The 27,510-nt window shown below is 42.1% G+C and overlaps 1 protein-coding gene and 1 long non-coding RNA gene across 4 annotated transcripts in view; both read right to left on the bottom strand.

Annotated features, from left to right (window-relative positions):
* The window catches only part of inpp5a (inositol polyphosphate-5-phosphatase A), a 146,299-nt gene that overhangs the window by 78,896 nt on the left and 39,893 nt on the right, over positions 1-27,510 (bottom strand). For all 3 annotated transcript variants that reach the window (XM_085181881.1, XM_085181882.1, XM_085181884.1), the window contains 2 exons: positions 14,192-14,292; positions 13,939-14,026 (listed from right to left, as the gene is read on the bottom strand). In XM_085181881.1, the coding sequence (XP_085038007.1) occupies positions 13,939-14,026; positions 14,192-14,292 (189 nt within the window). The remainder of the gene's footprint in view (positions 1-13,938; positions 14,027-14,191; positions 14,293-27,510) is intronic.
* On the bottom strand, positions 17,911-27,505 carry LOC146504988 (uncharacterized). Its single transcript, XR_014877450.1, has 2 exons — positions 18,169-27,505; positions 17,911-17,941 (listed from the first exon to the last, which is right to left on the bottom strand). It is a non-coding gene; the product is annotated as an uncharacterized LOC146504988 (long non-coding RNA).

The raw sequence follows: 27,510 nt of genomic DNA, 5'->3' as shown, positions 1-27,510 counted from the left end.
AAGCAAAGCCTTAAGTTCTGTTTTCACCTTTGCCAAAAAGCCATCGCTGGCTGATTTCATGACATGTACCTGTTTCCGTAAGTCATTTGTACAGTTGCAGACAGTGCAACAGGACAACAACAAAGTTAGAGACAATCAGGAGAGAACACAACACAGACCGAGCTGCGCTAATCCGCATCGGCCACCAGCAACTCCTGAATTCTGGGAGGTAAAATTCATTTTTATTTAAAAGACGGGTGGCTTTGTGGCGAGCAATATAACGGCTTCTGAAGAGGCGTTCTACGGCAATCTAAAGCAATAAAAATATTCTAATAAAATAGGCTGATTCTTCTCATTGCTGGCCTCACTGAGTAGCAGCAGATGTTTAGCTTTCAAGTCAGTGCTTGCCCCTCCAATCTACAGGCATTACAAAAGCACTCTACTGTAGTTGATGAATAAACAGATGAAACCAAGGGCAATTATTCACAGCACACTTTGAGACAAAAGCTGACTTGAGTGATGTGATCATCTTTGGCTGTGGCTTCAAACACAGCAGTCCTGTGTTGAACAATCAGACAGCTACAAAGTTGACCTGCAAAAGCTAATCTTACCATCCAATTGTGACTGCTACTATGACCTACACCTACAAACTAAACAACAGGAAGGCAGCGTGAAGGGATGCGCTGATTGAGTCGATAGTACAGCCAGAACAAATGTTTGGGACACCAACAAAGAAGAAAATCTAGTTCAGCTGTGCCAGCAGAAGCCTTGTTTTCACAATGTGTCCTCCAATTGTAATCACGACCGAGCTAAGGGGTAGCATGGAGACAGACACAGGAGGAGACATGATACTCTAGATCAGGGGTGTCAAACTCAAATACACATCGAAGAAACGTTAATATTTATTGAAATATATTTATTCCTCCAGATATAAGAATGAATCTTTTCTTATGGACTCAAGCACGTTTTGCTGAAAAACTGAATATGGAACAAGCAAAGCTTAATACTAAACAATATATATATTAGCTGTATAATACCAGTAGGCCAGCTCTAATAGTAATTTGGTATGGCTTTGCGGGCCAAATGTAATTAGGCTGCGGGCCAAATTTGGCCCACAGGCCAGAGTTTGACACCTATGCTCTAGATAATACCATCGTACAGCCTAGACGCTTCTAACTTCCTGCTCAACTTTATTAGATCCATGTCACAGAGGGAATAGCTCATAAATGTTAAAGCTTTTGTTTGCAAGCAGCCATAGTTTGAGACAGCACCTTCGATGCTGTGCTCTATTCTTCACATTGTTTATCTTTTTAAAAAAAAAAATTAATTTCTGCTCCACTATTCACGTCCACTGCTGGAAGTCTCTTCCTGTTAAAAGCTCATAGTAGGCCGTCTGATTGTTATTGTAGGGTCTTTAGATTACGATATAAAGAGCCTTGATGCAACTATCGTTGTGATTTGATGCCATCTAAATAAAACTGAACTGAAATTGACTTAAATCTTTCATCTCTATTAGCGCATTTAAAAACTTTAAATTTATCAGTAAAACATTTGCCCAAACTTGATTTATACATTTGCCTTCTGCACACATTCAAGTGAAAAAAAGTGGGTAAAAATGTACACTCATATTAGAGGAGCTGTCTCATGCCAAGCACAGATAATGCATTGAAATACTGTCAGCTTTGTTCTTCTCTGCCACTCGCTCTAAGAGCCCGTCATTAAAAGCACTTGTGTGCAATGTGACTGTTTAAGTGTGTTGATTGGAGGAAGGTGTCAAGAGGTTGTTCCTTCTGCTTTAATTACTCCACAACAGGGTCCTTGCCACGGGAGCCGCAGGCTTTCTCCAAACCGGAGAGAAATTGCTTGAGTTTAATGTAACGATTTCCTCCCCCTGATATTAACCAGCTGTGCGTGACACCGGGCTCAAGTGAGGAGATCAATTCCCAGTGACAGCGTCGTCAGGCAGGCCAGTGAGCGAGTGAGGATGTGAAGGAGGATCACGGACCGCCACTTCCACCGCCGTTGAGGGAGAGGGGTGTTGGTGGCTCGCTGCAGGTGTCTCAACCCGGCTCCCTCTACCACTCTAATGCCTCCCCGTGCTCCTTTCTCCGTCTATACATGACACCTGGTAGGGGGAGTAGGTGATCCCAAAGGACAGAAGGGATATATATATATACTTAGGCAGAAGAAAGGTCAGGCGAGCTGAATGTGGCAGGCAAACAGGCAGTGGGGGTCTGGGGGGGTCTGGGGATGAATCACAGGAGAATTGGTGCATGGCAGTGAATGAATAACCCGCCATGGCTCCCCAAACCCCATTATTTCCCTCCTTCTCCAGCGGGGCCTGAAATTCATGTCTGCGCATGCTGCCAGTTCATTAGAGGGAGGATGTCATTCCTCTTCTGGCTGCGGCAGGACAGGCCAGGCGGGCCCCAGGAGGACCCGGCCCTGTTTAATTCCACATCAACCGCTCCACTGAGGGCCTTAATCTCTGCTTGTGTGATCAATACTATATCAGTGTAAATTAAAATGACAATTTTAAAGTAATTAAGCCTGTTAATGCTCGATTCAAATGTCATTATTTGCCTGAAGAGAAGCAGAGGGTGAGGGATGTGGATAAATGGTGCATGTATATCAAGGGGGGAAGTGGGATTTTTTTTGGTGGGGGGAGAGAAAGAGAGGCTAAATTCGGAGCAGTGTCCGCAGTGACAGGTAGCCCGCTTTAAGTGGCACAGTCCAGTGTTGCCGCCACGGCCACCAAAAGGAGGGCTTAACAAAAGCGCATTAACTCTCAACCCATGCCGGCCCGCAGATCTCTCCAATTTCAGAGGAGGATAACCCAATTGCTGAAATCTGATTTGTGCAACCAAACCCAATTATGGCCATATTAGATGAGAAGTGGCAGGGAGAGAACGCTTGCTGAGCGAGGCAGGAAAAATAGAGACTGTGGGAGGGGTGGGAGGAAAAAACGAAACGTTACACAATAAAAATGCACTTAACTATAGAATGAAGCTTCGCAGTAATTGCGTGATTGGATTATTTTTGTCTCCCTCCTCACTCCGCTTTTGAAAGGCTATTTAGAGTCATTGTTGGAGTGAAATAAATGGGGCCCAACGTTAACCTTGTCCCTGAGTGTGTGTGTTTCTGTGGCCTGTTCCATGTGCAGTGAGGTGATGTGTAAGTGAAAAGGAAATGAAATGATCACATTGTTGGTTGTTATTATGACAGACTCACAGCCCACAGCCGCCGACCCTCCACTCCCTCTTAAGACCAGATCCACCAATTACATCCAATTGCACTGGTTAGGGGCCACATTGGGCCCAACTGCCATACTTCTAAGTCCAGCTATCACTTTGCTCTGATAGGGCCTAAAAATATGGGCTCCACCTTCCACCTTGTGTCTCTTCCTTTACATCATATCCCTTAACTTATACAACTTATACTTATTCCAAAAGGATGCAAAAGTCACGCGCTGTGAACTCGGGCTAATGAAGCGGCTAACATAATCACCCCCAACCCCCTGACAAAATACCTATATCTCACAATTAGTGGCTGCCAGATCACGTGTTGACAAAACAAGAGGAGGTGATTAAAAGGAAGCCTTTAGCACGGGGGCGTACATCAGTCATGGATACGTTTGTCACTGCTCAGCTCATTCAGCAAAAAGATGCAAAAAAAAAAAAACACAAACCCACAAACAGCTGTCATGAGACAGAGTGACTCTGCGGAGCGGCTGTCACTGTGGCTGAACCACCTCAGTGACAGCTGGGAGGAGGAAACCGCTTGAAGCTGCTGTTATTTGCCAGCAAATGTCCCGCAGTGGTGCGATTCCTTCAGATGGATGACAAGAGTTTTCTCAGAGCTAGTTGTTATTAATTTGCGTCATCTTTATCCGTCGTGATCACCATTTAGTGGAAATCGAATGCTAAAAAATCATAGCTAATTTCCTCCGAATTAGGTGAAATGAAATGAATTGCGACCACAAAGTTTGCAACAGTACAGCACAAGTCCTACACCGTGACCTCAGATGATCTAACTCCATGAATTATTAAATACGTGCCAATAGTTACTAGATAGAAAGCCTCCCAGCTGAAAAACACCAGCGACCTGTGAGGATTTAATTAGCAAGGTGGGTGACACTATGCATCCCTGATCATGCTGGAGGGAAAAAAAAGGACACCCAGGGGCCTTTCAAGAGGGATGGAGAAAAGCTTGGCTTTGTATTAGTTTGCATCCAAGATGTCCGATCCATCATGCTGTCTGTTGACTGGTGTTAGCAGAGCCAGCCGTTATTAATTATCAGCTCATTTGGTGGGGAGGGGGGGGGTGGGGGTTTGAGGTAGTAGGTCCTCTTTGATCAATGTAACCAATCGCTCCAAGAGAACTCCACTGAGGGTGATTAAGGTCAGTCTGGCCTGGCACACTGGATGTTTCTTCTTTGAAAAAAGGAGCAGATGCTCCTGGGATGGATATGAGGAGAGGTGAGGCTGATAGCTAACTAGAGCATTAAATCTATCGCTGTAACTTCACTGTATGTGTCAGAGGAAGTTTGGCTTAAATGGAGAGAGAAGGGAGCAAAAACAGCTTTTTTAAAACTGCGAATCAACTGAGAGGCTGCACCAAGGTGAATATGGATTATTTTTGAGCTGTGAGTCAGGCAAAACTACTCCAGCTGAGTCCAAAAATACAAACATAGAGTTAAAAATGAGCACAAAAGGCGTCTTTATAATCCATTTTTAAAAAGGTTTGAAAGGAAAGCTTCACACTCGCTGCCACATTTTTGGCTATACAATCCTCACAAGCTTATTAGAATATTGAAAGACCTATGGGCTGTTTTCAGAAAATAAACATGTCAGGAAAGTTAAGCCTAGACATTTTCGGCCTCATCCCCTCGCACACAGACATTTCTAGAATTCCCAGAATCTACCAATGATATTATTTATTGTAAATTATGAAATATTCACAGTTTTTGTGGCTTTATGTTGAGGCGCATTATTCTGAAATTGTTCCACAATATGCAGTCCGTTTTTCTGCAGATTGGTGAACCTCTGCCCAGCTTTACCCCTGAGAAGTCTCTCTAAGATGCTCTTTATCCTCCCAATCATGTTCCTGAACTGCTGCCAGTTGCAAAGTGTTCCTCCAGCTGTTTCTGTTTTGTACCACTTATTTTTCCAGCCTTTTGGCGACTCCATCTCAACGTTGTATGGCGTGTTGCTGCCATCAAATTCAAAATAAGCTAATATATTTCATAAAATATTAAAACATACCAGTGTATATGTTCTTTTGTGAATAAACTATTGGTTTATGAGATCTGCAAATCATTGCTTTTTTTTATTTACACTGCATGCCAAATTTTTAGATTTGTGTCTATACTTAGATTAAATATACAAATAAAAATACAAATAAAACTGCCTAAATTAACTCCACATTGATCATTTACACAATAATAGTACCCCTAACACTAACCCTATCAGAATGTGTGATTTTGGCTTTTGAAATGTGGCTATCAGGGGACAAAAACACACATTTAAAACATCAAAAAAGTCATCCTAAGCTAACAGGGTGAATAATAATTATTATTATAGTGTAAGTGTTAAAGAATGCACTCGTAAGTACAAATTGTGGTTTTTGATCTTAATACTTCCGCTGTTGCCAAAATGTAGCATTATAAGTGAATAACACAGCATAATGGGGCATCATTGGTTACGCCAAGAATACGAATGCTGGCTTGAGTGTGTGATGCATGTTAGTGAAGAATCGAGTGTGTGGGCTGAGTGGGGGTCTGTTTTCTTCCTCCTCAGAGAGTGGGTCTGTGAGAGCTGTGAGGGCTTTCAATAGAGAGAGGATTATGGAAATCAAAGCTGAGAGATTAGCTAATGGGGATATAATGGCCACTGACGGCTTGGGTCAGCCGGGCCATGCAAATGGAGCAACTATAGCTGGTGGAGGAGGAAGAATCGATATGTATGGACAAAGCGCTGCCTGGAGATGGCCCTATATGAGCAACAGCTGAAACGTACACACACGCTGAGTGAGGGCCTGAAGCCAGCAGACAGAAGTGAGCTTTCAGCAAGAGGACCCGGCTCAAGTGGAGAAGAGGAGATATCGCCAGCTCCGGGCCCCGCTCCCTCTCACTGATGTCAACAGGCAGCATGTGATTCTCCCCAACGCCCTGGCTCTCATCCCCACTGACACAGCAGCAAGATGCAGATGCTGGTGCGGCCTCGCTCTCCACGCTCCATCAAATATCTATTCATCCCGCTTCGGGCCCAAAACACAACAAACGTCCTTGTAGACAATCGATAGTGCTGCGGCCAAGTATTACGACAGCATTTAGACACACTAAGTAGTTTATTTTCCTACAGACTCCGGACAATCTGACATCCGCCATTTAGGGTGTGCGGATATTAACCTTCTTCGGATGTACGAGGCAAAGTGGAAGTCGTAAAAAGCGATTGAGTGGGACACATGACGGCTTTCATCATCAAACTAAATGGAACGTCGCCTCTCTTATATATCAGAATACCAATTCTGAGCATGTCAGAAAAAAAAAATTTCAATTTCAGGTGGGAGCGGCAGGGACTGTGGCTCCCCTGCGCCTGGCCTCTCCCCTCTCATTTTCATTCCTGCCCGCTCGGCGCAGCCATTCATCAGGACCCGGGCAGAGGACACCTCCCGCCTGCTCACAAATGCATGGAGCAGGCAATAAAATTAACCTTGTGGCAATTGTTTTCCCACCCGTTTGATGGCCCCGTGTCAGCTCATCTGTTAACGGCGGAGAAGGAATAAAAAAGTCAAGCTGGGATGTGCAAAAAATTACGACTCGTGGGGGTGGTTGGGGCGGTGGGCCGGCGGGGGGGGAAAGATACCTGAATGAAGCCGAGCTAATGCCAGATTATGGAGTCAAAACTCGATCAATCAGCGTTAGGGAGTATCTGAAAACATGTTTGCTGCTGATTTGTGTCCGGGAACAATAAAGAGCGCTGAGAGTCTGCGAGGTGGGTGTTATGAAGACAACCAACAACAAGACGCAGTGATGTTTTTACAGTCCAGCGAGCCCCCACCACCCCCCTCCATCTCTAACCCGGCCCTTTCCCTGGACAAGACAGGGATGGGAGGGAAGGAGGGGAGGAGGGGAAAGGTGGTGGGAGAGGAGTGGGGGGATAAAAATCCTTCAGAGGGTGTTTATTTGCTCTCAACACCACCTAAGCGATCAATATTTTTAATTTGGGTCCGAGTTATTATTTTTCACATCACTGCGCTGGGGAGCAGAGTAAAGTGGCTCATATTTTAGCACTAAAAAGATCGATATGACAGGCTCACCTTCACTCTGCCCCCTCGGTGGCTGCGGGGCTGCACATCATAATGGACGGCGGTGAGGTACACCCAGCCCGCCTCATGCTGGAATCACATCATTATCTGAGGCTGGAGACACCTCACCACCACCACCACAACGACATGCCACCCTCCGCCACAGGACAACAACACGGCCACCTCAACTGATTTACTCTCCTCGGCCAGATGCTCGGCTTTATCAGAGTGTGTGAGAGAGAGAGAGCGGTGCCGCAGCAGGCCGGGAGGGTAAAGGCTCAACTGCTCCACAGATTTCACTTCTTGTAATAAATGCATCAATTTCTCCGCTTCTTTACACAATCCATTAATTATATCTACATTTTCAGTCAAAATATTTTCACATAGAGAAGGCCCGCGCCTGAGGAATCATAATTCACCTGTGATGGCAGATTCATTGATTGTCGCTCAACGCATGTCCAAAGTGTGTGTGCTTTTTTATTTTCGCCTACGTGCACGCTTGCACTGTGTTTATCTGGCTCTGCGTGTGTGTGTGTGTGTGTGTGTGTGTGTGTGTGTGTGTGTGTGTGTGTGCACTTATGTCTGCCCACCAGAGTATGAGTGATGGCCATGGAGAGTTATGGCCCGGCGATATTACCGAGCTGACATCTACTCCATTCAAGTGGCCTCAGTCGGTGCCGTACTTCTCACCATATTGAAATAAGAGCTCTCTTAGATTTAGTTTGCAATATTTTAACCTGCTTATGTGCCCGCTGTGGCGTTTTTAAACACAGAGCTGGGAGGCAGAGCAGGAGGAGGAGGAGGGTAGATGCTGGAGCTAGTTAACCTCTGTGTGCAAAACCAACAGACTCTACATGGAGACCCTTCCTCTGTGACCCCACTTTAACTGGAAAGTATATAATCTCTAGATGCAACCGAGTTTGTGTCCTCATAAAAAAGCAGGGGGTGGGGTTTAGGATCAAGTCGTTGTTTTTTTTTAAGAAGGGAAAAAGAGGAAGGCAATAAATGTGAGTGACATGGATTTCTGGGCAATGGTTTAAACACAGTGAAACTGAAGCCCTGTCAGCACAGACGGACACTAAGCGTTCATAAATTCCTGCCTGAGGAGAGAGGGACTGATGATTGCATTACAGCATGCATCATGGAGAAGAATTAAGGAATCACCTCTGCAGGAAGATGAACCAGGAATCTGAATGTAATTTCAGGAAAGTCAGGAAATAAAGGCGTTAATGCTTTGCTTCAGGTGGGGTTTTTCTGCATAAAACTGGGACTCTTCCTTTCCTTTACTTAAATAATGAGGCTCCGGTTTCACAATCCAAATTTTCTAGTAGTCTTTTTATTCCCTTTGCAACAGGATCTAGTTGAGCCTGCCCCAAAACACAGACTGACTGAGCTGAGACTCTGAGGCAATTTTTTATTTGTATCTTTGGTGGCCAAATTAGATTTAATGTTAGATTTGACTTCCATGTCATACCAAACTTACCATTATCTATCAATAAAACATCCCCCAAAAAGCACTATCAGATTTCACAAATCCAAAACACAGAAAAGTGTTACAATATACACTTTTAAATTCCAATAATCTATTCAAATTGTTTTTGTATTTCTCCTTTATCTGCTTCCTTTTTTTCATCTTTTTTCTTTACGGCACATTTTTACTTCAAATTCATCCATCCATTCATGAGAGCCTCACCCACCTGTAGAGTGGCTCTGGAAACCTTACCTCGCCCGCCCATCTTCAAATGTTAAAAGAGCTTCTGGCCTCCTTCCCCACCCACCCATATGCATTTTCATTAATTAGCAGCAAATTCCAGTTGAATTTCAGACAAATAAAGGTCTGCACGATAGCATCAGCAAACTGTTGCTTGTTTATTTTCCGTTCATAAATCATATTCGCTTAACTTAGTTACACCCAGTATTTCTCCTCTGGGCATACACTCATACTGCAGTGGCTTTGTGCCTCAACAGAGGTTTGCACTGTGCTGGAGTCTACTCCTGTCTGTGTGGGGCAAAACGCAGACAGGTCGTTAGTCCGTCTTAGGACAAAGTCAAAGAGACAGACGGATATGCAAACACAAACTCACTCGTACAGCCGATTTAGAATCCCCAATCAACCTAACAAGCATGGATGGCCGGAGGAAATTTGAGCAGACACAGAAAACCGCCCCCGCAAATTCGACTAGCTGATTAAAAGCCCAGAAGCATTCTTACATAACGTGACAGTGCTAACAACTGCACCGTGCTGCCCAGCTTCAAATGCAATATACATATGAAATTAGATTTCATACAAATTAGTTTGACCCAAGGCTTCTACTGTCATCCTGTCCTACTTAGCAAAGCTGGGCTCTACTGTAAATGTATTTTTGTCAGAATCCTGGCTTACCTGAGAGAGGACTCAACCTTGGTGGTTATAAGACTTATTCTAAAGCCACAAACAGAACTTCTGCTCCATTATTCCAAACAAACTAAGATGCTTAATGCAATCATAATAAAAATTCACTCAAATAGAAACGATTTAAGATTCATGCTAAATGTTGCCTCTGCTGGGTCACCATTTGCAGTTTGTATCAACTTGATACACTTGATCAAATCAAGCAAGCACGGCAGATTTGTCTCATCTTCACGTTCAAGGACACAAATCCACGGGAAAAACAAAGCAGGACAAAGTGCTAACACAAAACATAAAAAGAGACAGCGGTCTCCTGTCAAAGCACGAGGCCTGATTTATCCTCTACTCTCTGCTCTCATTCCTGTCCTGCAGACCACAGACATGAGAGAAGCCTTTAATTTCCCATTAAAATGCCCCGGAACAACTGAGGGCTGAGGAGGCGCCGTGTGCCTGCTCTGTGTGGACAGCTTGATTAGGCTTGTGTGACGGCGGAAGGTGTCCTTTCTGTGCAAGCTGCAGAGACACCAGAGCAAAGTGTGTGTCGGGACGCAGCAGCATCAGCGCACGTCACTCCAGATGACATGGGCTGCAGCTCCAGGGCCAGGCCTACGATAAATATTAATGGCCAAGAACAAGTGGATTGGGAGTTGAGTTATCAGGGCGGGCCTTCCTAATTGACATTTTACCTGCTGTATACCTTAACGGGGCTGTAAAACACCAGGCCGGGGCTCAGCCGTAGGGGGGAACATGTCAGTCAAGGTACCGCCACCTTCCTCTGGGAGGAGAGGAGGAGCTACCAGCTCGCCCGGCTTCTCATTGTTCAGATATTTCAGATTTGACATGCAGGTATTGCACGGTGCTATTATCTAGCAATTATTGGAAAGATGCTTTAAGAGATGTGTGGACTGGAATCTAAATAATTATAGTAAATTATGAAAATGAAAAAAAAAAAAAAAAAGCTAAGTCTTTCCTATAAAAAACTCAATTAGGCTTTGACATTTTTATTTTTGCATTACTTGTCATTATTTACATGTTTAAACTGATTTATTTATTAATTTTGAGGGGGAGGGGTTAACTTTTCTTTTTTAGCTTTATATTTCTTTACATTTCATCAGTTGTGTTCATGCTTATGACTTGAATTATTACAATTTAATATTCTACTTATTTACTGGAAAAAATTCATCCATTATTCAAAGGAGCATATTGAAATATTTCATTTAAAAAAAGCAAAAGTACAGATTGTTTGTAAAAATAGCTAAAAACTGGGAAGAAAAGACAAATTTTATATCATATTTTCTTCATTTAGGCATTAGATGAATCATCAAGTTGCAATAAATCAATCACTGCAAGGAAATAAATGGACCGTCTTATTATAGGGCTCCATGCATTCATGTCAACGCATTTATAAATTGCATTCCCCTTTGCATTCACTCTCAAACACACACACACACGGTGGCCTTTAACATACACCTGTAACACTACAACACAAATCATCCAAAACAGTCACTCGTCTAGTCCCAAAAAACACCAACACAACATATATGCATACACATACACGGGTGCATGCAGGAAACACAGCAGCACACACTCACACCGAGTGGAATCTCAGGACCCAGAAATGTGTTCCCACTTACATTATCTGAAAATTGACAAGCGGGGCAGACAACAAACAATTATCCCCAGAGCACAGGGAGGAGGGAACAAAAAAAAAAAAGATCGAAGACTGAGAAAACAAATAGAGGTGATGTCATCAGAGCTAAATGGCAAGCCCTGTGTGAGAAAGACTGGAGAGTCTATTCATATTTACTGTTGCCAGGATTTCAATATCAACATCATCGAAAGCACATCAGATGTTTCTCTTTCCGCTGACTGACTCACAAAGACGAGCACAAGCTGCCGTCTGTATTTGAGGAAAATTAAAATATAAAAAAAGAAAAGAAAAAAAGGTTAATCCATAGACAAACACCATTAAATAAACAGATCATAATGCTGGGATATTAGCGGCGCTTATGTGAAATGGCAGATAATTAGATTTGGGAAAGGCCAGTGTTTGTAATATTTTTTTGAAAAGAGCAAATGTGACTCAGTGGGTGCTGTGATTTATGAGCGTTTGTGGAGGTGCAGTGTAGCGTGGCGATAACGCACAAAGTACTGAGGAGATCCAAGATAGACGCAGGCAGCGATCACAGACAAACTGGGTCTGGGGGCACGGTCCATAACTGGACAACATCCATATGTTATTTTATAGTCTATCTACATAATCTCCTGGGAACGTGGAGATCATCATCTGATGCACCTGCAGCCTGGTCACTATCAGCCATAACGCTACAACATAAAACATGCTTCTATGTGGAGAGAGAGCAGCACTCAATCCTCTGCTGCTGGTGTTACAATTGAGCATTTGGCTCCACCTAGAGGCCACAGAAGCTGTTTAGCAGGAGGAGGTATGGAAAGAGTCATTGAGAAGAAAAATGATTTTATAAGTGTCGATTTTAAGGTCATAAACATGTACGAAACAGGACAATTTCTCCACTTTTTTTTCTTTTTTAATTGAAATATGCTTTGTTTATAAATCCCAGCTCACGTATAGGAATCTATGATTTACTAATCAGTACTGAAACAATCCCCAAGCACTTCCAGCCTCAGCTCAGCTGAGTTCCAGATCTCTACTGCCATCTTGTGGTCATCTGCGTTTACTGCAGGTGTTAGGAAAACCGAGCAAGGCGGCTCCTACAATGTGAGCAGTTTACAACGTGAGTGTCATGTATCACATTAGGTGACACTTGGCTGTAGGAACGCAGGTGCAAAGCTGCTGCGTCACTCCATCTTTCATTTATGCACTCATATCAAGCCAAAACCAGGTAATGCGGTTGTCCGTTTCCACAGACTCAGCTGATATGTAACAATTACATGGTGTGCGACAGCTTTTTAGTTCATGTTCTATCTACAGAAAAAAAACAGAGCAATGCCAACCACAGACCAAAATACCACCACAGTGTCCTATTTTAGGAGGATATTGTGGTGCCATTTCAGTCACATATCACAAAATTGCTTCTGCACTGACACGTATCAAATGTTCTTGATAGCATTAGAATTCATGTGAAATGTGTAAAGAGCAGGTGGTGGCAGTGGTGGGGTTGTGTGGATCAAAGCATATAGTTTTATATATATGCTGAATTGTTCGCATATAGTTAGGGCTCGATCAAGTGACCCTGAATTCTCCCTTAGTTATGCTGCAATAGGTGTATGCTGCTGGGGGATTCCCATGATGCATTATGTGTTTCTACTTCAGTCACCTTTCTCATTCACTATGTGTTAATAGACCTCTCTGCACTTTTCTCTGTATGTACTGTTATTGTAGGCTCTACCTTACAATATAAAGAGCCTTGAGACGACTATTGTTGTGATGTGGTGCTGTATAAATAAAACTTCTTAAAAAGCTTAAAGCTAATAAGAATTTTTTTCATCATTTTTAGGGTACAAACTGTCTGCTAATGGAGTTCTACTTTGATGCAACTAGTCTGAGGTCTGGGGCCTCGCTCCGTGTGAAGTTTGCATGATTCTCCCTGTGCTTGAGTGAGCTCTCTCCAGGAGAGAGCATACATGTACTGCTGAAGGAGTGCACAGGAATGGCACTTTGCCTCCTAGCAAAGACACTCAATATTGTATATTTAGCATTTAGCATAATCCAGGTGAAATCCAATCATCACTAGCATGTAATTCATGCAAGAGAGCCAATGAAAATAAAGTGAACAGTCAAAGCACTCACTGCCTTTTAAGCTGCGTTGACTGACTGACATCAACTTCTACACTGACGCAAGACAACATTACACCCTAAGTTAGCAGTGTTTGCTTACCGCCATCAAATGCCACCCACTGAAATCAAGATTTTTTTTAATACGATCGATATTGTGGCTGAAAAGTAGAAGATCTTTTTTTTAAACAGCTACAACAACAAAAATTAACCAAGAATATTTCTTACTCCTTCTGTTTAATAAGTATAAATGCTTATCAGCTTTGTTAAAGTTTCTGCATTACCATGTTTATACTAACTCAACATTTCCTGCACCTCTTTCATTGATACACATCATTCGACCACTTCAGAGAATAAGTGAGGTAGAAAGAGGGGAACAGAGGGCAACCACCAGAAAAACAAGGAACGACAGAGAGGGGATGGCAGAGATGGAAATGAGGCAGGAGTCACTTTCACAACTGGGGTAAATCCACACAGCAGCCAATACAATCTATCAAACGCCACTCACTGTGAAATGCTCCTGAGATCTGTAGTTCTCATCGAGGTAGACGCGGGCTCTGCTGTATTCCTTCAAGGCATCGCTGGACAACAGCTCTCTGAGGGACAGAACACACCAGGTCATACATAAACAAAAAAAAAACGTTCAAACCAGCGCAACAAAGTTGAGATATGACCTAAATGGCTAAAATTTTGCAGGGGGTGTTGCACGGTCTATAGCACTACAAAAAACTATCAGACAAACTTATGAGCACAACACTTACTTCACAAAATTATCCACGTGTGACATGGACTCCTCGAAATTCTTCCCACCCACCTCCTGACAATGCAGTGCCAAGAAGTGAGGCTTATGCAACTGTACTGTCTGAAACATAAGACAGAAAAAAGAAGCACAGGTGAAAAGAGAGCAAACAGGACAAACAGTTGTGTTTCACTTCATTTTATTTTTGAAGTGGAGTACATCCAGAACAATAACTGCAGCACGCCCATTTTCACACAATAAACAAAGCTAAATTTGAATCATTTATCCAAGCGTAAAAACCTATATGACTTGGCACCTGGCCCTCTACAATTCTTCCTAACGCGACTCTTTGACATGCTACTATATTTACTCAAGACAAAGTGCCTTGCTAATTTAGGCAGAAGGCACTTAGTGAGCTTGTTCCACACGCTGGCCCCTCATCTACAACCAGAGATGGGCCTGCAGATCTCTATGTATGTACAGCAGGGTGTGACAGACGCTCACGCATCGCCATTAGTGCTGACACCTCACTCAGTGTACCAATAACAACTGCACCGCTCCAGCGATATATCAGATGCTTATTAGAGTTTGGGCAAGACTCCAGGAAACAGGAAAAAAGTGATGATTTTTATTATACGGCTGTGAGCAACAAACACTTCCTGGAAGCTATCTCCCCCTGAGTCACATGACCTCCTATTACACATTAGGAGGTGTTTGTGAGCACCCTGTCAGAGGTGCTCAGAGTGGCTGACTTCTAATGGAAAATCAATACCAGCGAGTGATTTACAGCACTCACAAGCACTCACAGGGTCGCCCCTATGGATGTCAGGCGCGAGCTATACATCATTGTCGCAGCCCGGTGAGTGGTGGGGGCTACAAATGATCCCTGGACCCGAATGGAGCCACGCTACTTCACCAGCACCCGCCCCCACCTCAGCATTGCATTATGCTCACTACAGGCCCAATCAAATAAAAGTAATGTATGGCAGTAATGCTATGGATTTTCCATCAACCTATGGCTTGTCACTTAGCTCGATGACCCAGGAGCGGGGACCTACAGAGACCCCAAAGCTGGAAAGATTAGTGCACCTATCAACTCAAGATGGAAAAGGTCACACTCTCAAGGAGCTTACAACTAATGCCAGGCTGGAAAATGGTGCACGCACACTGACGCGCCTGTGCCGTTTTCTATTTATCTTTCCACACTGTAAATTCTGGTCTAGGCGAGCAATCAGACAGAATCCGTGTAGTAATATCATTATCAGGCTCACCAGTGCTATCAGGCCAGAGCCAAACAGCATTGACTGATGACCTTAGTTTGCAAAAGAAGAAAAGAAACCTTCGGACTAGCTTCTAATTAGATATAATTAGATAGTTATTCTGTTGATGTTTGAAAGTCGAGCAGTGACCAGCGTGTTGACAAGCTGCCTACTGAATCTATGACAAAAATTTTATGGTGCGTAACAATAGTGGAGTGGAGGGGACTGCCTCCAGTGACATCTGCTGAGGCAAGGGTGAGAAAAGCCTGTTTGGCCACATTGACACTACCAACAGAGAGTTCCCATATGGGACCATTTTTCAAACTCACAATGGTGTCAAGACGCTGATGTGTTTCATATGAAGGTGTGTCCTCATATCCTCTCTTTCTCGAACGCTCCATGAAACCATCTGAACTCCGAGGACGCACCCGGGCGTCTAAATGACATATTTGTTTAACTGGAGCGGGAGCCGAGGAGAGATGTGCTGTACCAACAAAGTCAGATCAAAGTCGCGATCTCATACTTTACATGTATTCAGATGATGGTCTTAACACAGATGTAGTTTGATGGGGGGAATGAGCATGCATTGTAAGACTCAAAGACAAAACAAAAAGCAAAGAGCTAAAGTGTGCCCTGCTAAAACCCGATTATATGAATGAATGTGTTGACAGGAGCAGAGGATTTAACTGGCAAGTAAGGGTTTTTTTCTCATTGTAATTTTGAGTATTTTGAGACATATCGTGGCTGTCAATCAAAAACAATGGTCCTAGGTCATAACACATATTGTCATTTATCACCTTTTTTCAACTGTAAATTAAGTCCTCAATGTTAAGCTGTTAATATCTATTTTATCTCATAAGATAAAGTTATCTCACTTTAGTTATTGTTTCGTTGTTTTGTCAAAAAACATAAAACTGAGTCAGTCTGACCTCAGAATGATATCAATTTATTATCAATTTGATATATATCAGTAATTAAATGCAGTCTCTTTCTGATAATACAGTATTTGATAAATTGTCAGAAATCACTTCTCTGTTGCTGCCTACATAGACATAAATTTACATATAAAAGAAATTCACATTTGACTTTGAGAAATCTTCCCGATCTACAGAAATCTAACCAGTTGAAAGCCAGCAGAGTCTGTTCTCGAGTTGTGCTTATTAACAGGCTCATTTAAAATGAGGAAACATGCTGGCAATTTGTCAGACAGCATTTGCAAACTGTCAACAATCTCTATGAGAGTGACCTCTTGTTCGTAGTATTTTCAGAGCATTTTAATTTATTTAATAATATATCGAGAAGAAGAAGGCAGCTGGACTCCTTTAGCCTAAAAAGTCTAGTTGCTTTCTTTTTCAAGCTGTCAAGAATACCATGAGCTGGATGACTGAGAATAGCCAACTCTCGTACTTCACCAGCCCTCACAACGATTATATGACTGTATGTATGACTACCCGGGGAAACAAACTAAGGCCCCAGTCACACAATAAGGCCTAAAGACCGATCAGTGAGCCCATGATAACTACCAGCTGAGGAGGAAAACGTGTATTTCCAGACTGGTTGGTCCTCTGCAATTGTATTGGTCACCAGCAGATTGATGGAGTCACCTGAAGTTTCCAGGGAAGATGCCGACATGTTCAACTACATGCTAAGCAGTTGTGAAACTGAAGAATACGTCATAAATCAGAGACCGTTTGCCTACAAAGTAAATGTTTTATGTTTTGCTTAGCAACCAGAAGTTGCCAGGAGGCCTCTGAGTCTGTGTGACTAAGACCCAAGTTAAGTGAAAAATGAGTTATGGGGGGAACGAAACAAATGTTTATTGCTTCTGAAGTATTCCCAGAGTTTAAGCACCACTGGTCTAGCCACCCTGATAGCCATACAGAAGTTATTTTGCATTGCTGATTGTTGCTAACATATTTAGCTGTATGGCAACAACTGCAGGCCTTGACACCAGAAGCACATTACTAAGCACTAACCACTTGACATGAAATTGAGCCAATGTGTCAGAAGTAACCATAATCCTGCCTTTAGAGGCAAAAAAGCACACATTACATTAGCTAGTGTATAGGAATTTCTTTTACTTATGTATTAATCGCATTATTTTACTGTATAATGCCTTGGTGCCACTGGATTTTAACATGTCTGACACTCATACGTTAAGACAAATGGTAGGGGGTGTAGTAAGGAAGTTGGGGGAAGCAGACTACAGGAAGATTCTTTTGTCTCTTCGAGGACTCTGGGAGGTAGCAAAGGAGTGTGAACCTTAAGGTGTGAAACAGCTGTGTACTGCCTTTTGTTCCTGGAGAAGGTATTTAACTGAGAGCCATGCTAGGCTCAGTGAGAACTCTGCTGACCGTCTGTCCCGCGGACATGCAGGGGCTCCATCAAGCTTGGTTGTCTGTTCTTTGTGTGCTTTGATTAAAGAATGTTAGCTACCGCTCACCGCTCGTCTGCAGGCTTTATTTAAGTGGAAAACTTCCACAACACTAGTTATTCATATTTATGCCAAAGCGCTTGGCAAACTTGTGTTAATATTGTGTTTTATGTGTGAAAAGGTCACAAGAAGTACTATGCACCAGATATCAACAGAGATAGAGGGCCTTTTATGAGAACTAATCAGAAAAGCCTGAGTCCTATTTCATGGTTCCTTTTTGGAGGTGGGAAACAATCAGAGGGATCAAAGGAGCTTGTACGCTGTCAAACAGCTAGGATTGTTTGTCTTACTGTCCCATTCCAGCACAACCACTAACTGGGAAGAACTCAAAACGAGAAACATTGGGTGTAATGTAGGTTATTAGGTTATTAAGTTATTTTTATTAGCAGATTAAATCAAAAGACCATCTCATCCAGTGCATCTGAGATAGCCCCGTTATGGGGTAATTGGATTTCAGAGACTTATTTTAATTGCACACATTGGTCTGTTTAATCAATTAACTATCTGATGCCCTTGAACACTGTACAAGTATGCAATCTACAGATCACAAGACTGGATGCTGGGATCTCACACAATCACTGGCTTGTGACAGGCCATAGAAGTTTCCAATGCAAATCAGCTGGGGGATTATTCAATTCAGTGCGGTGCAATGCAAAGCACTGTTTATACTACTGCACCAGCAATGGAGAGATCCCATTTTCACCAACCTATTGCAAACAAGTGGGTCGAGCAAATGAACCTGCTTTGCCTACATGTAAATAACTAGATGTCCTGACACAGGGTCAAAAGTCTTAATAAAGGATTTGATTCAGTTGCATGAGAAGTCAAGAAAATCAGAAGCAAAGCCTCTGAAAAAAAAACAAGTAACAGCAGTTAACAGTTTGGCCTTTTCCACTTCACTTAGATTTATAGCATCCAATAAAATGTAACCAGCAGCTTAGTCCAAGTGCCGAGAGTTCACGCTGCCTGTCCATAAAATAAAAAATAAAATTCAGTATCAGGAAGCTAGGATCCCGTCAAATAAAGATTTTTTTAATCTAAAATAACAATTATCTTTTTATGTTTTCGGTTTTACTAAAATGTGCCTTCTTTTGTTCATATAAGTAAAAAGCAAATAAAAAATGTGAATGAGTAATATGATAAACTTTGTATTATTTCAAGCTTTACATGAGTTAAAACTTTAGGTTCAGCAGTACATTCCTGTAAATCTCTTGAGTTCTTCTTTTATTCTACTTGTCTCACACATAAGGTGTCTGAAGGCCACCGTCTTTGTTTAACTAAACTTAACTGAACAAAGTTTTGATCAAAATATGCTTCAAACAACATCAAACAGCACAACCATTATAAATAAGTGCTAAGATTAAATAGAGAACACGAGAAACAAATCACACGAGTATAGACAGGAACAACCTTTAATTGCATGACAGTACAGTACCAAAGGCAAACATACCTTTGAGCTTCAAGCAAGGCGTGCCGTTAAAATAATTTTTCTTCCTTGAGGAATTTCCGCATGCGATCATTTTGATCATATATAAAAAAAACTGCAGGTAACAAGTTTGGTACCAACAGGTACCAACAATGACCTAGAGCCTTAAGGGCCAGTTTTAACAGCTTTTACTGTGTAATTTGTCGTTAAAAAAAAATGACAACACTTGTTCCTTACAATCTTGTTATTAATAGTCAGTTCCTGATGACAAAATGGTCCTGTGTGGTAGAAGTGAAGTTTAGTGGATGTGAGACCAAAGTTCGGTATAAAACAAGCTTTGGATTCTTGCCAGGTGAATGCACTGCACGAGTCTTGTCTGTAAACAGCTTTAAACATACAATGTGCTTTTTCCAATTGCAGCCGCTGACAATTTTCATTGAAAAAAGGGAGAAGTGGTTCAAAGTTTCTGGCCAAACGGCAACCAAATCAACTGAGAGCAATGTGTGCTCCAGAAGGATTGTGGCGAGCTGGCCCAGCGAGGCTGATTGTAGTTAACTCTAGCTGTTTCTGCTGGCTGTTCCCAGCCGTGCAAAGTTCAGAGTCTGGTGCTTCTTTCCATGACGTCAGCCGGCAACAGCACAGAGCTGGCATGAGGCTACAGGCCTGCCTGGTTCACACAGGGGCACATCGCTCTCTCTCTCCCTGCATGCTTTATCGCGCGCGCGCGCGCACACACACACACACACACGATGATATCGTCATCTAACGCACATAAGCACGTTGCACAGTGCAAACAGAATTCCTCAACAGCCATAACCAGCACATGCTCTTTACACAAACACACACACACACACACTTTTTCCTCATGATATCTAATCATGAGGAAATCCAAAATCCTGGCAATCCAAAAATCACCTTTGCATGCAGGTGACAGTGAAAATCAGGGGATAGCAAAGCTAAGTTAACAAAGATTTAGAAATTTGCAGAGGAAATGCCGCTGAGTTCATGTTCACCTGTATTTTGTGATTTCTGGAACTTGTTCTACCTTCTACATTAAGAAGAAGCTGTTGTGCCATATGAATGATTTCAATTGATTACGAGCAATCATACAAACTGACAAAACTGGAACAGTTACATCTATAACTTCTGTTCCCTGAAGGGGTGGAACGGGGTGCCACAGATAAGTGTATCAAACCCCTGTATGTCTCGGCTAAAGAAACCTCTATTTATGCCTTTAAAGTGGATGACTTGTGATAACTTCCACACAGCCCCGCTTTCACATATACCCCCTGTCATCACAGTCATCCTTTTTTGATAGCCACTCTTCACAAGCTAAGCTGTGCGACAGGGCAACCTCGTTTTGTACCTCGTTCCTCTCCTTCAGGGAACATAAGTAATAGATGTAACTGTTTGTTCCCTTTCAGCTAATTCGCTTGGTACAACACATAAGTATGAAATATATATATGCATCCCACAGAGATCCCACCAAACTGGAGTCGGACCAGTCAGTGCGTGGTAGACACAGCAGAAAGGACAGCAGCCAAAGACAAGTCCCATGCAGGACCTAACGACAGGTGTTAGCCAGCGAACTCCTTTGATGTATGGCACCAGGGGCACCTGGTGTCACCCTGTTAAAGCCAATATGACAAGCAGATATAGCTGCTAAATAAACGTTAATTATAGAAACCTATCCAGCAGCTCCTGGAGGAATGTACAAAAATCCACAATAGAGCACTGGAATGAAGTGTGCCAGTCCTGGCACCATTGCTCAAATGCTTGCTATGTTTAGGCATATAAGCCTCGAGTGGATGAGGTCCTAGCACTCTAGACTGTTGCTATCATAATTGGGGGCAGACCCTTAGCTATCAATTAAACCTCTCAGCAGTTAAGAATGAAGGTGCCACAGATCCAGGTACGGCTGAATCACTTCTTCTCCTGGGAGAGAAGGTCCCTGTGGAAAGGAAGCTCCCAAGGCCTTGCTGCTAACAGACTCATTATCTCCGCATATCGCGACTTTGTTGGCTACCAAGGGGCCACTAGAATCAGGGAAAGACAATGTTGAGCCACTCTCTCAAGAACAAAAAATATATTTTCCTTTGGGGGAAATGCATAAAGGAACACGTCTGGCCATTAGTACGCTACTGCATCCATGCCTAGGGGTGCATTGTGGTCGACTATGGAGAAGAACAGGGGCCAAATAGATCCCAAAACTGGGCCACTATCAAAGGGTGAAACCTCCATTCTCTCACCAGACAAAAACCCCTGGAGAGAAGGTCTAGTCCCAGGTTCAGATGGCCCGGACATGGGTGGCTCTTAGAGACAAAAAACCAGCAGTGCACCACAACAGCAGAGAGCAAGACAGCTTTAAGAGGGGACGGGAGCATGTCCCTCTCTGACTGCATGTAAGAGTCCACTGTTGAACTGTCCATCCTGACTAGGACATCCTGGCCCCTCAGAACTGGAAAATATTTGCTTTGCTTCAGTTTGGTGTTCATTCCAAAACACAAAGACTGCACAGCAAGACTTGAAATTAGCACTTTGCGAGCAGGCTACTCACCAACTGCACAGAGGAGGCTAACACAAACAAGGGCAGATAAGCTACAGAAGCAGACAACAAAGCTAACAAGCAGCAGCTAACTAGCAGCAGCTAACTAGCCCAACTTACCAGGGGATTTTTTTGTGAGGTGAAAAGTGTGCTAACTAAGGGATGCCTGTGATGACAGACTCTGGCTACGTCTACACTAATCCGGATAATTTTAAAAATGGTATTTTCATCTAAAAACGCTCCACGTCCACACTATCGTTTTCATCCACACTGAATACGCCATGTGCCTGTACTGCGCATGCGTGAAACGTAACACAATTTACTTTCCGGCTCTTTGAAACGTGGCAGCAAAATGTCAAGGAAAAGTGCCGAGTTTTATCTGGAGCATATACAAACTGATATTAATCTTTTAAAGGGCTGTCAAAATAGAGAGCAAACAAAACAACTGCTGTACAATGCCGTCCACAATCTTAGTTGAATTGGTCACATTAATGCATCATATGACTAAAATGCGTCATCGTTTTTGAAAGCCTCCATTTTCGCAGTCCACAGCATTTTCAAAAACTTCTGTTTTCCATGACCAAAAATGCAGACGGAAAACCAAAACGGAGTGAAAAAGATGCGTTTTCAAACGAAAAATGTATTAGTGTGGACGTAGCCTCTGATGTGCAGGCGGGCCATGTGCAAGTCATCGCAGTTCATCCGCCTTGAAGGCGTGAATAGAGGTTTCTTCAGCCAGAAGACGTGGGGGCGTAATATCCCTTACTTATGTGTTGTACCAAGTGAATCAACTAAAAGGGAACTCGGATATTCGAAATAATTTTCAGGTTTAGAGCCGGTTAAGTCATAAATTAATTGGGCCTGGTATCCTGGTTGCCTGGCATACATTTATTTTAATATATTTTTCCTCCTGTTTGCTTAGTACAACAAAGTACAGACATTCAAAGCCATGAGAAAAAAAGTCTGTGTGAAACTTCTTGTAGAAATAAATGATAATGTGTCCCGGTGTTAACTGCTTTAGGTAAACTTATGTCACAAGCCTGCATAACATATACAGTCATCTGAGAATGATTTGAGGTGGCTTGCAACTACAAGCAGTATCAAATCGTATTTTCTGTTGGAAATGCCATTCCTAAACTGTGGCCTGCCCCGGATGTACACCTCATCTTACCCTATGATAGCCAGGATAGATCTAGCGCCATCTGACTCGTACCCCGATTGAACGAGTGATTAAGAAAATGGATGTGCTCCAAGTTTGGGTATTTATTACCACAACTATAGCCATAAAAGAGAGGCAGTAAGAAAAAAAACCAACGTCAAATGATATGACTTTGGCTATTGTCTACAGTACAGGGTTATCTTAGATCAGGGCTATAACTTCAATGGAATCGCAATAGCTAAGCTAGTTTTGTTTTCGTGTTTTTTGGTATTTTTATTTCTGCTATGGAAGTCATGAGGAAGGTCCTTCTGTTGATTTCAGGTGACATAAAGAAGACTCGATGAATCTTAGTGGTCTTACAAATATACCCGTAAACCTAATCAGGAATACTATTCTTTGCCTCTTGGTTACTACTCTTGCATCACATTCAGTCTGTTTGATGAGATTTTCCTTGTACACAAGGAAGTCCCCAACTGCTATCATTGCACTGCTGGTACACTGAAATAAGATCCATATTTATGGAGCACGATACAAAGCATAGTTACAAACCCTCGCTATTATTTTCATGCCCCCATGTCCTTGTAACAGTTTCTGCATATGCAACATCCTGCATATGCAACAAACTGTATACTTGATTGAAGGAGAACAATAAAGTGTGTGTGTGTGTGTGTGTGTGTGTGTGTGTGTGTGTGTGTGTGTGTGTGTGTGTGTGTGTGTGTGTGTGTGTGTGAATGTATAGGTGTGTGTCCACTGGGTGAGTCTGGAATATTTATAGCAAGGAACCAGTGCTTCGTAAGAATAGTAAATAAGACGTGTGTGTTTTTCTTACGCATGTTTGAAGTGTCATTTATTGACTCAGTTTGAACTAACCACTTTTAGGGCTACTCCCATCCACACTGTTTCTCTTTCCACACACACACACACGCACACACAAAGTGGAAGGAAAATAAAACAAAAGAGAAGCTGATGAGTTGAGTGACATTTTATGCTTAAATATGTGAAAATGTATGCAAAAGGAGCCAACCAGCATAGTAAAGAGCTTAGTCAAAACATCCATCCATCATGCAGCATATATCAAGTTCTCTTCATTTATTTATCAGCATGCAAAAAATATCACATTAGGCCACTTTTCACTGTAGAACCTTGCAGGGAAATCCAGTATATACTGCCTGCATATGTGTGTGTTCTTTGCACAGGAACCTAGGATGACATTTTTGGGATAGAAGTCATCTCTGCTATAAAAGCGGACACAAAGAGCCAGCAGCTTCACTGTTTTGGTGTTGGAAGTTAATGGCACCTACCTGTAGCATGAAAGAGCAACCTTCAGTGGCTGAAATACTAAGCCAAAGCAGAAGCACTGCGAGAGATTGACTGAAAGCGAGTCAGTCCCCAAAGCCCGCTACATAAAACTAGCTCTTGTCTTTTATAACTTCTCACTTGTTTAAATTGTATCAAATTTATAATTTAGCTGAGTCTGTGTTGATTCATCAACTAGTTCAAACTGGATCTGTGGTGTCATTGTCTTTTGGAGCAAATACAATTATGTGACAAAGAAAAAACCTACATTGCTATGTGGTTAACTTTACTACCAGGCCACCCAAGAACATTACAGTATTTAAACTGTATGCTACCATAGCACAAAATAACAGGCATCCGCATCTCCAGACAATTGAACATGGGTTGACTGAAATCAGTCAAGCAGATTGGTCAATGACTGGAACATGTTTCAATCAATCTGACTCAATGAGCACAAAACGTCTCTTTGCAACAGGGGACTTGACTCAATTGGATATATTTTGGTTATGTTTCAATTTAAAAGCAAGGCTGCAGAGCCGTCCTGCAGCAACAGAATTTATGAATGTTCAATTTATGAGTTGTAGGAGGTTCTGTCCTGTCTCTTTATTTCAGATTTTACATTTTTGCTCATTTATCACAGTTAATCATCCCATTATCACAAAAACATTGCGTGTAACTGTTAGCTTGACCCCATTAAATCTCAAACTGTTTCCATCTTAATGCTGTTTTATCACCAGCTTAACACACAAAAGACGCTTTGAAGACAGAAACTGACTGTGGTCACAGACCCGGTCCCCTGTCTTTGAAACAACTACTTCAGACATCACAAGATCACAAGTTGTTGCACAAGTTGATCACAAGTACGCAATGTGCAACTGACTGTAGCATTACAAAGTTTATTAGCATTAACTATTAACTCCACCCTCATCTATATTCTAACTCCAAATAACCTGAACAGTGACGACTACAGTGTTAAAATCTAGGCATTAAAAATGCTAGTCTTCAAGCAAACAGGTGGGGTCACAGTGGTTATGTACCAAGTTCCTGTTAAGGCTTCTATTATGAATGTGGCGTAGACAAACAAGATAATGCAACGTCCTGGAATAAAGATCCTTCTTGTCAGTGTAAAGAAGTGAAGCAGCCTGAGTTCGATCACTTACTTCAATAGCATTGTTCAATACACCTATATTCTCTTATAAGTGCTGACAGTGTTTTCTAAACACTTTTTAAAAAAGTAGTAAAAAAAAAATCTTGAAATCTTAAAACTCAAAGGCCTCAAAGAGCTCAAAGAGAACATTTTCCAAAGTCATCATACCAGTGTACAGCTGTTCATTCATCCACGAGTAAACTCGCAGTGCAGGAATTTGGTTTCATGAAAAATGAACGTCTGTTTCACACGCAGTCATTGTAGGCGACTGGAAAACTGCTCCTACTGATGAGTAACCTCACATCACCTTCTCCCCATTAGGAAAAACTAAACTTTTTCTCACCTATACAATCACAGCTTTGTCTATTTTTGTGTTGTACACGTAATTGACCTCTACACAGGCATGGTAGGATCCTTGGCCTCACCTGCTGGACACCTCACACATTGGTACTGCATCAGATTACAGATATTGATGGCTGTAGCACCCCCGTGGCCGGAGCACAAATCATTATGGGCCATTCAGCCTGAAAGCAGTGTTGAGTAACATTACAAGAATTGCTCAATTACGGCCATCCCTGCTGATAAATATGGAAATTGATCTATTTCAATTCTCTGTATCATCCTCTTCACTTTCTTCCTAGAAGTGATTCAGGGTGGGGTTTTTTGTTTTTGTTATTTGTCTTCTTTAGTTTCTAACTTTCATTTTGTCTCATCGTGTCTGTACATTAATTAAGTTTCACCAGATCTAACTTTGATTGCTTGATACCATCATTTTATTTTCTCAAGCATGAAATCTTCTCTCTCCGAGTATAAGGATATATGATATATATTTTTCAATATTTCCAAAGATGCCATATTTGTGGTATCAGTCTTTAACCTTCAGGCTTCTTATGCTTTTTTTAATATTTATGAGGGCAGGTTTGGTAGAAAGGCTCACAATCATGTTACACATTGCACTACAAATGAGAGAACATCCTGTGTGATGTTTCCACACAGATTAATTATATACAAAAGAAATTCAATAGCAAAGGTATCTTGTATCCCTCTCAAATTATGCTGGGTCCAACAGAAACTGAAATGTTTGTAACATGTCCCTCCAATCTGTCAGGAAATCACATTTCTCCGAGCGATGAGCCAATCTTTCTATTGTATTTGCTTTTGGCAACATTTAAGGAATTCGTTCCAACATTCAGCATGTAGAAGAACTCTGGTGGAAAACCCTACCTAACACCTTACTTAGGTTAGCTTTCTTCCGCTTGGAAATCTGGATATTTTACAAGAACTCCATCTCAGATTTCAAAGAGGCACACACTAACTCACTAAGCTGAAAACTGGTCGTCTGAATCATAAGTCTGGAAAGTTTACTGCCCTGTATGAGCATATATTTAGCGCTTTAATAAAAAGAGATTGGAAAATGTATTTGAGCATTATTTTTACCCTTTTGATGTGTAAAATACATTGATTGTGTGCAGAATTATGGTAACAGCGAAACTGCATGTGTCCCTCTCTGCTCTCTTTCAGACAGCAGCTAAGAGGTCTAGCTGCCTCATTTCCCTTAACCCAGTGGAAAGAGTTGTGGTTAGTCAGGGGTTCCTATGTAGATGAAACGGTAAGATATGAAACATGACTGAGCACGAAAAAAACAATACAATTAGAGAGTGAAAATAACCCTAGAGCTTAAACTAACTTAGCCTGTACAATTTTAAAAAAAGAGGTTTAAAGGTTCATTGAAACTTTTGATAAAGATAAAATAGTATCATAAGTTAAAGCAGATTAAAGCTAGATTTCTAGACAGCAGCCATACGAAGCACGTGACTTCATTTGACTTGATCTATAGCTTCAGCTTAAGAGAAAAATCCCAGACTATCCTTAAAGTTTGTGGTGATTGTCACATGAGAGCACTTGAAGCTATAGAAACACACGTGATGGTAACAGTGCTATACTGTAATCCGGGAGGGTTTAGGCCATGTGGGGCATTCTGGAACCTGTAGGCATGCTGATGGTGTTTCCAACAGTCAACGGTTAAGCCCGAGTTACTCAGTGGATCAAATGCATCAAATATTTGATTTCTCTTA

Source organism: Neolamprologus multifasciatus, chromosome 13 (genome assembly GCF_963576455.1).
Source record: "Neolamprologus multifasciatus chromosome 13, fNeoMul1.2, whole genome shotgun sequence".
Lineage (NCBI taxonomy): Eukaryota > Metazoa > Chordata > Actinopteri > Cichliformes > Cichlidae > Neolamprologus > Neolamprologus multifasciatus.
Note: the sequence above shows the minus strand (reverse complement) of the source record. Positions and strands in the feature narration are given on the sequence as shown.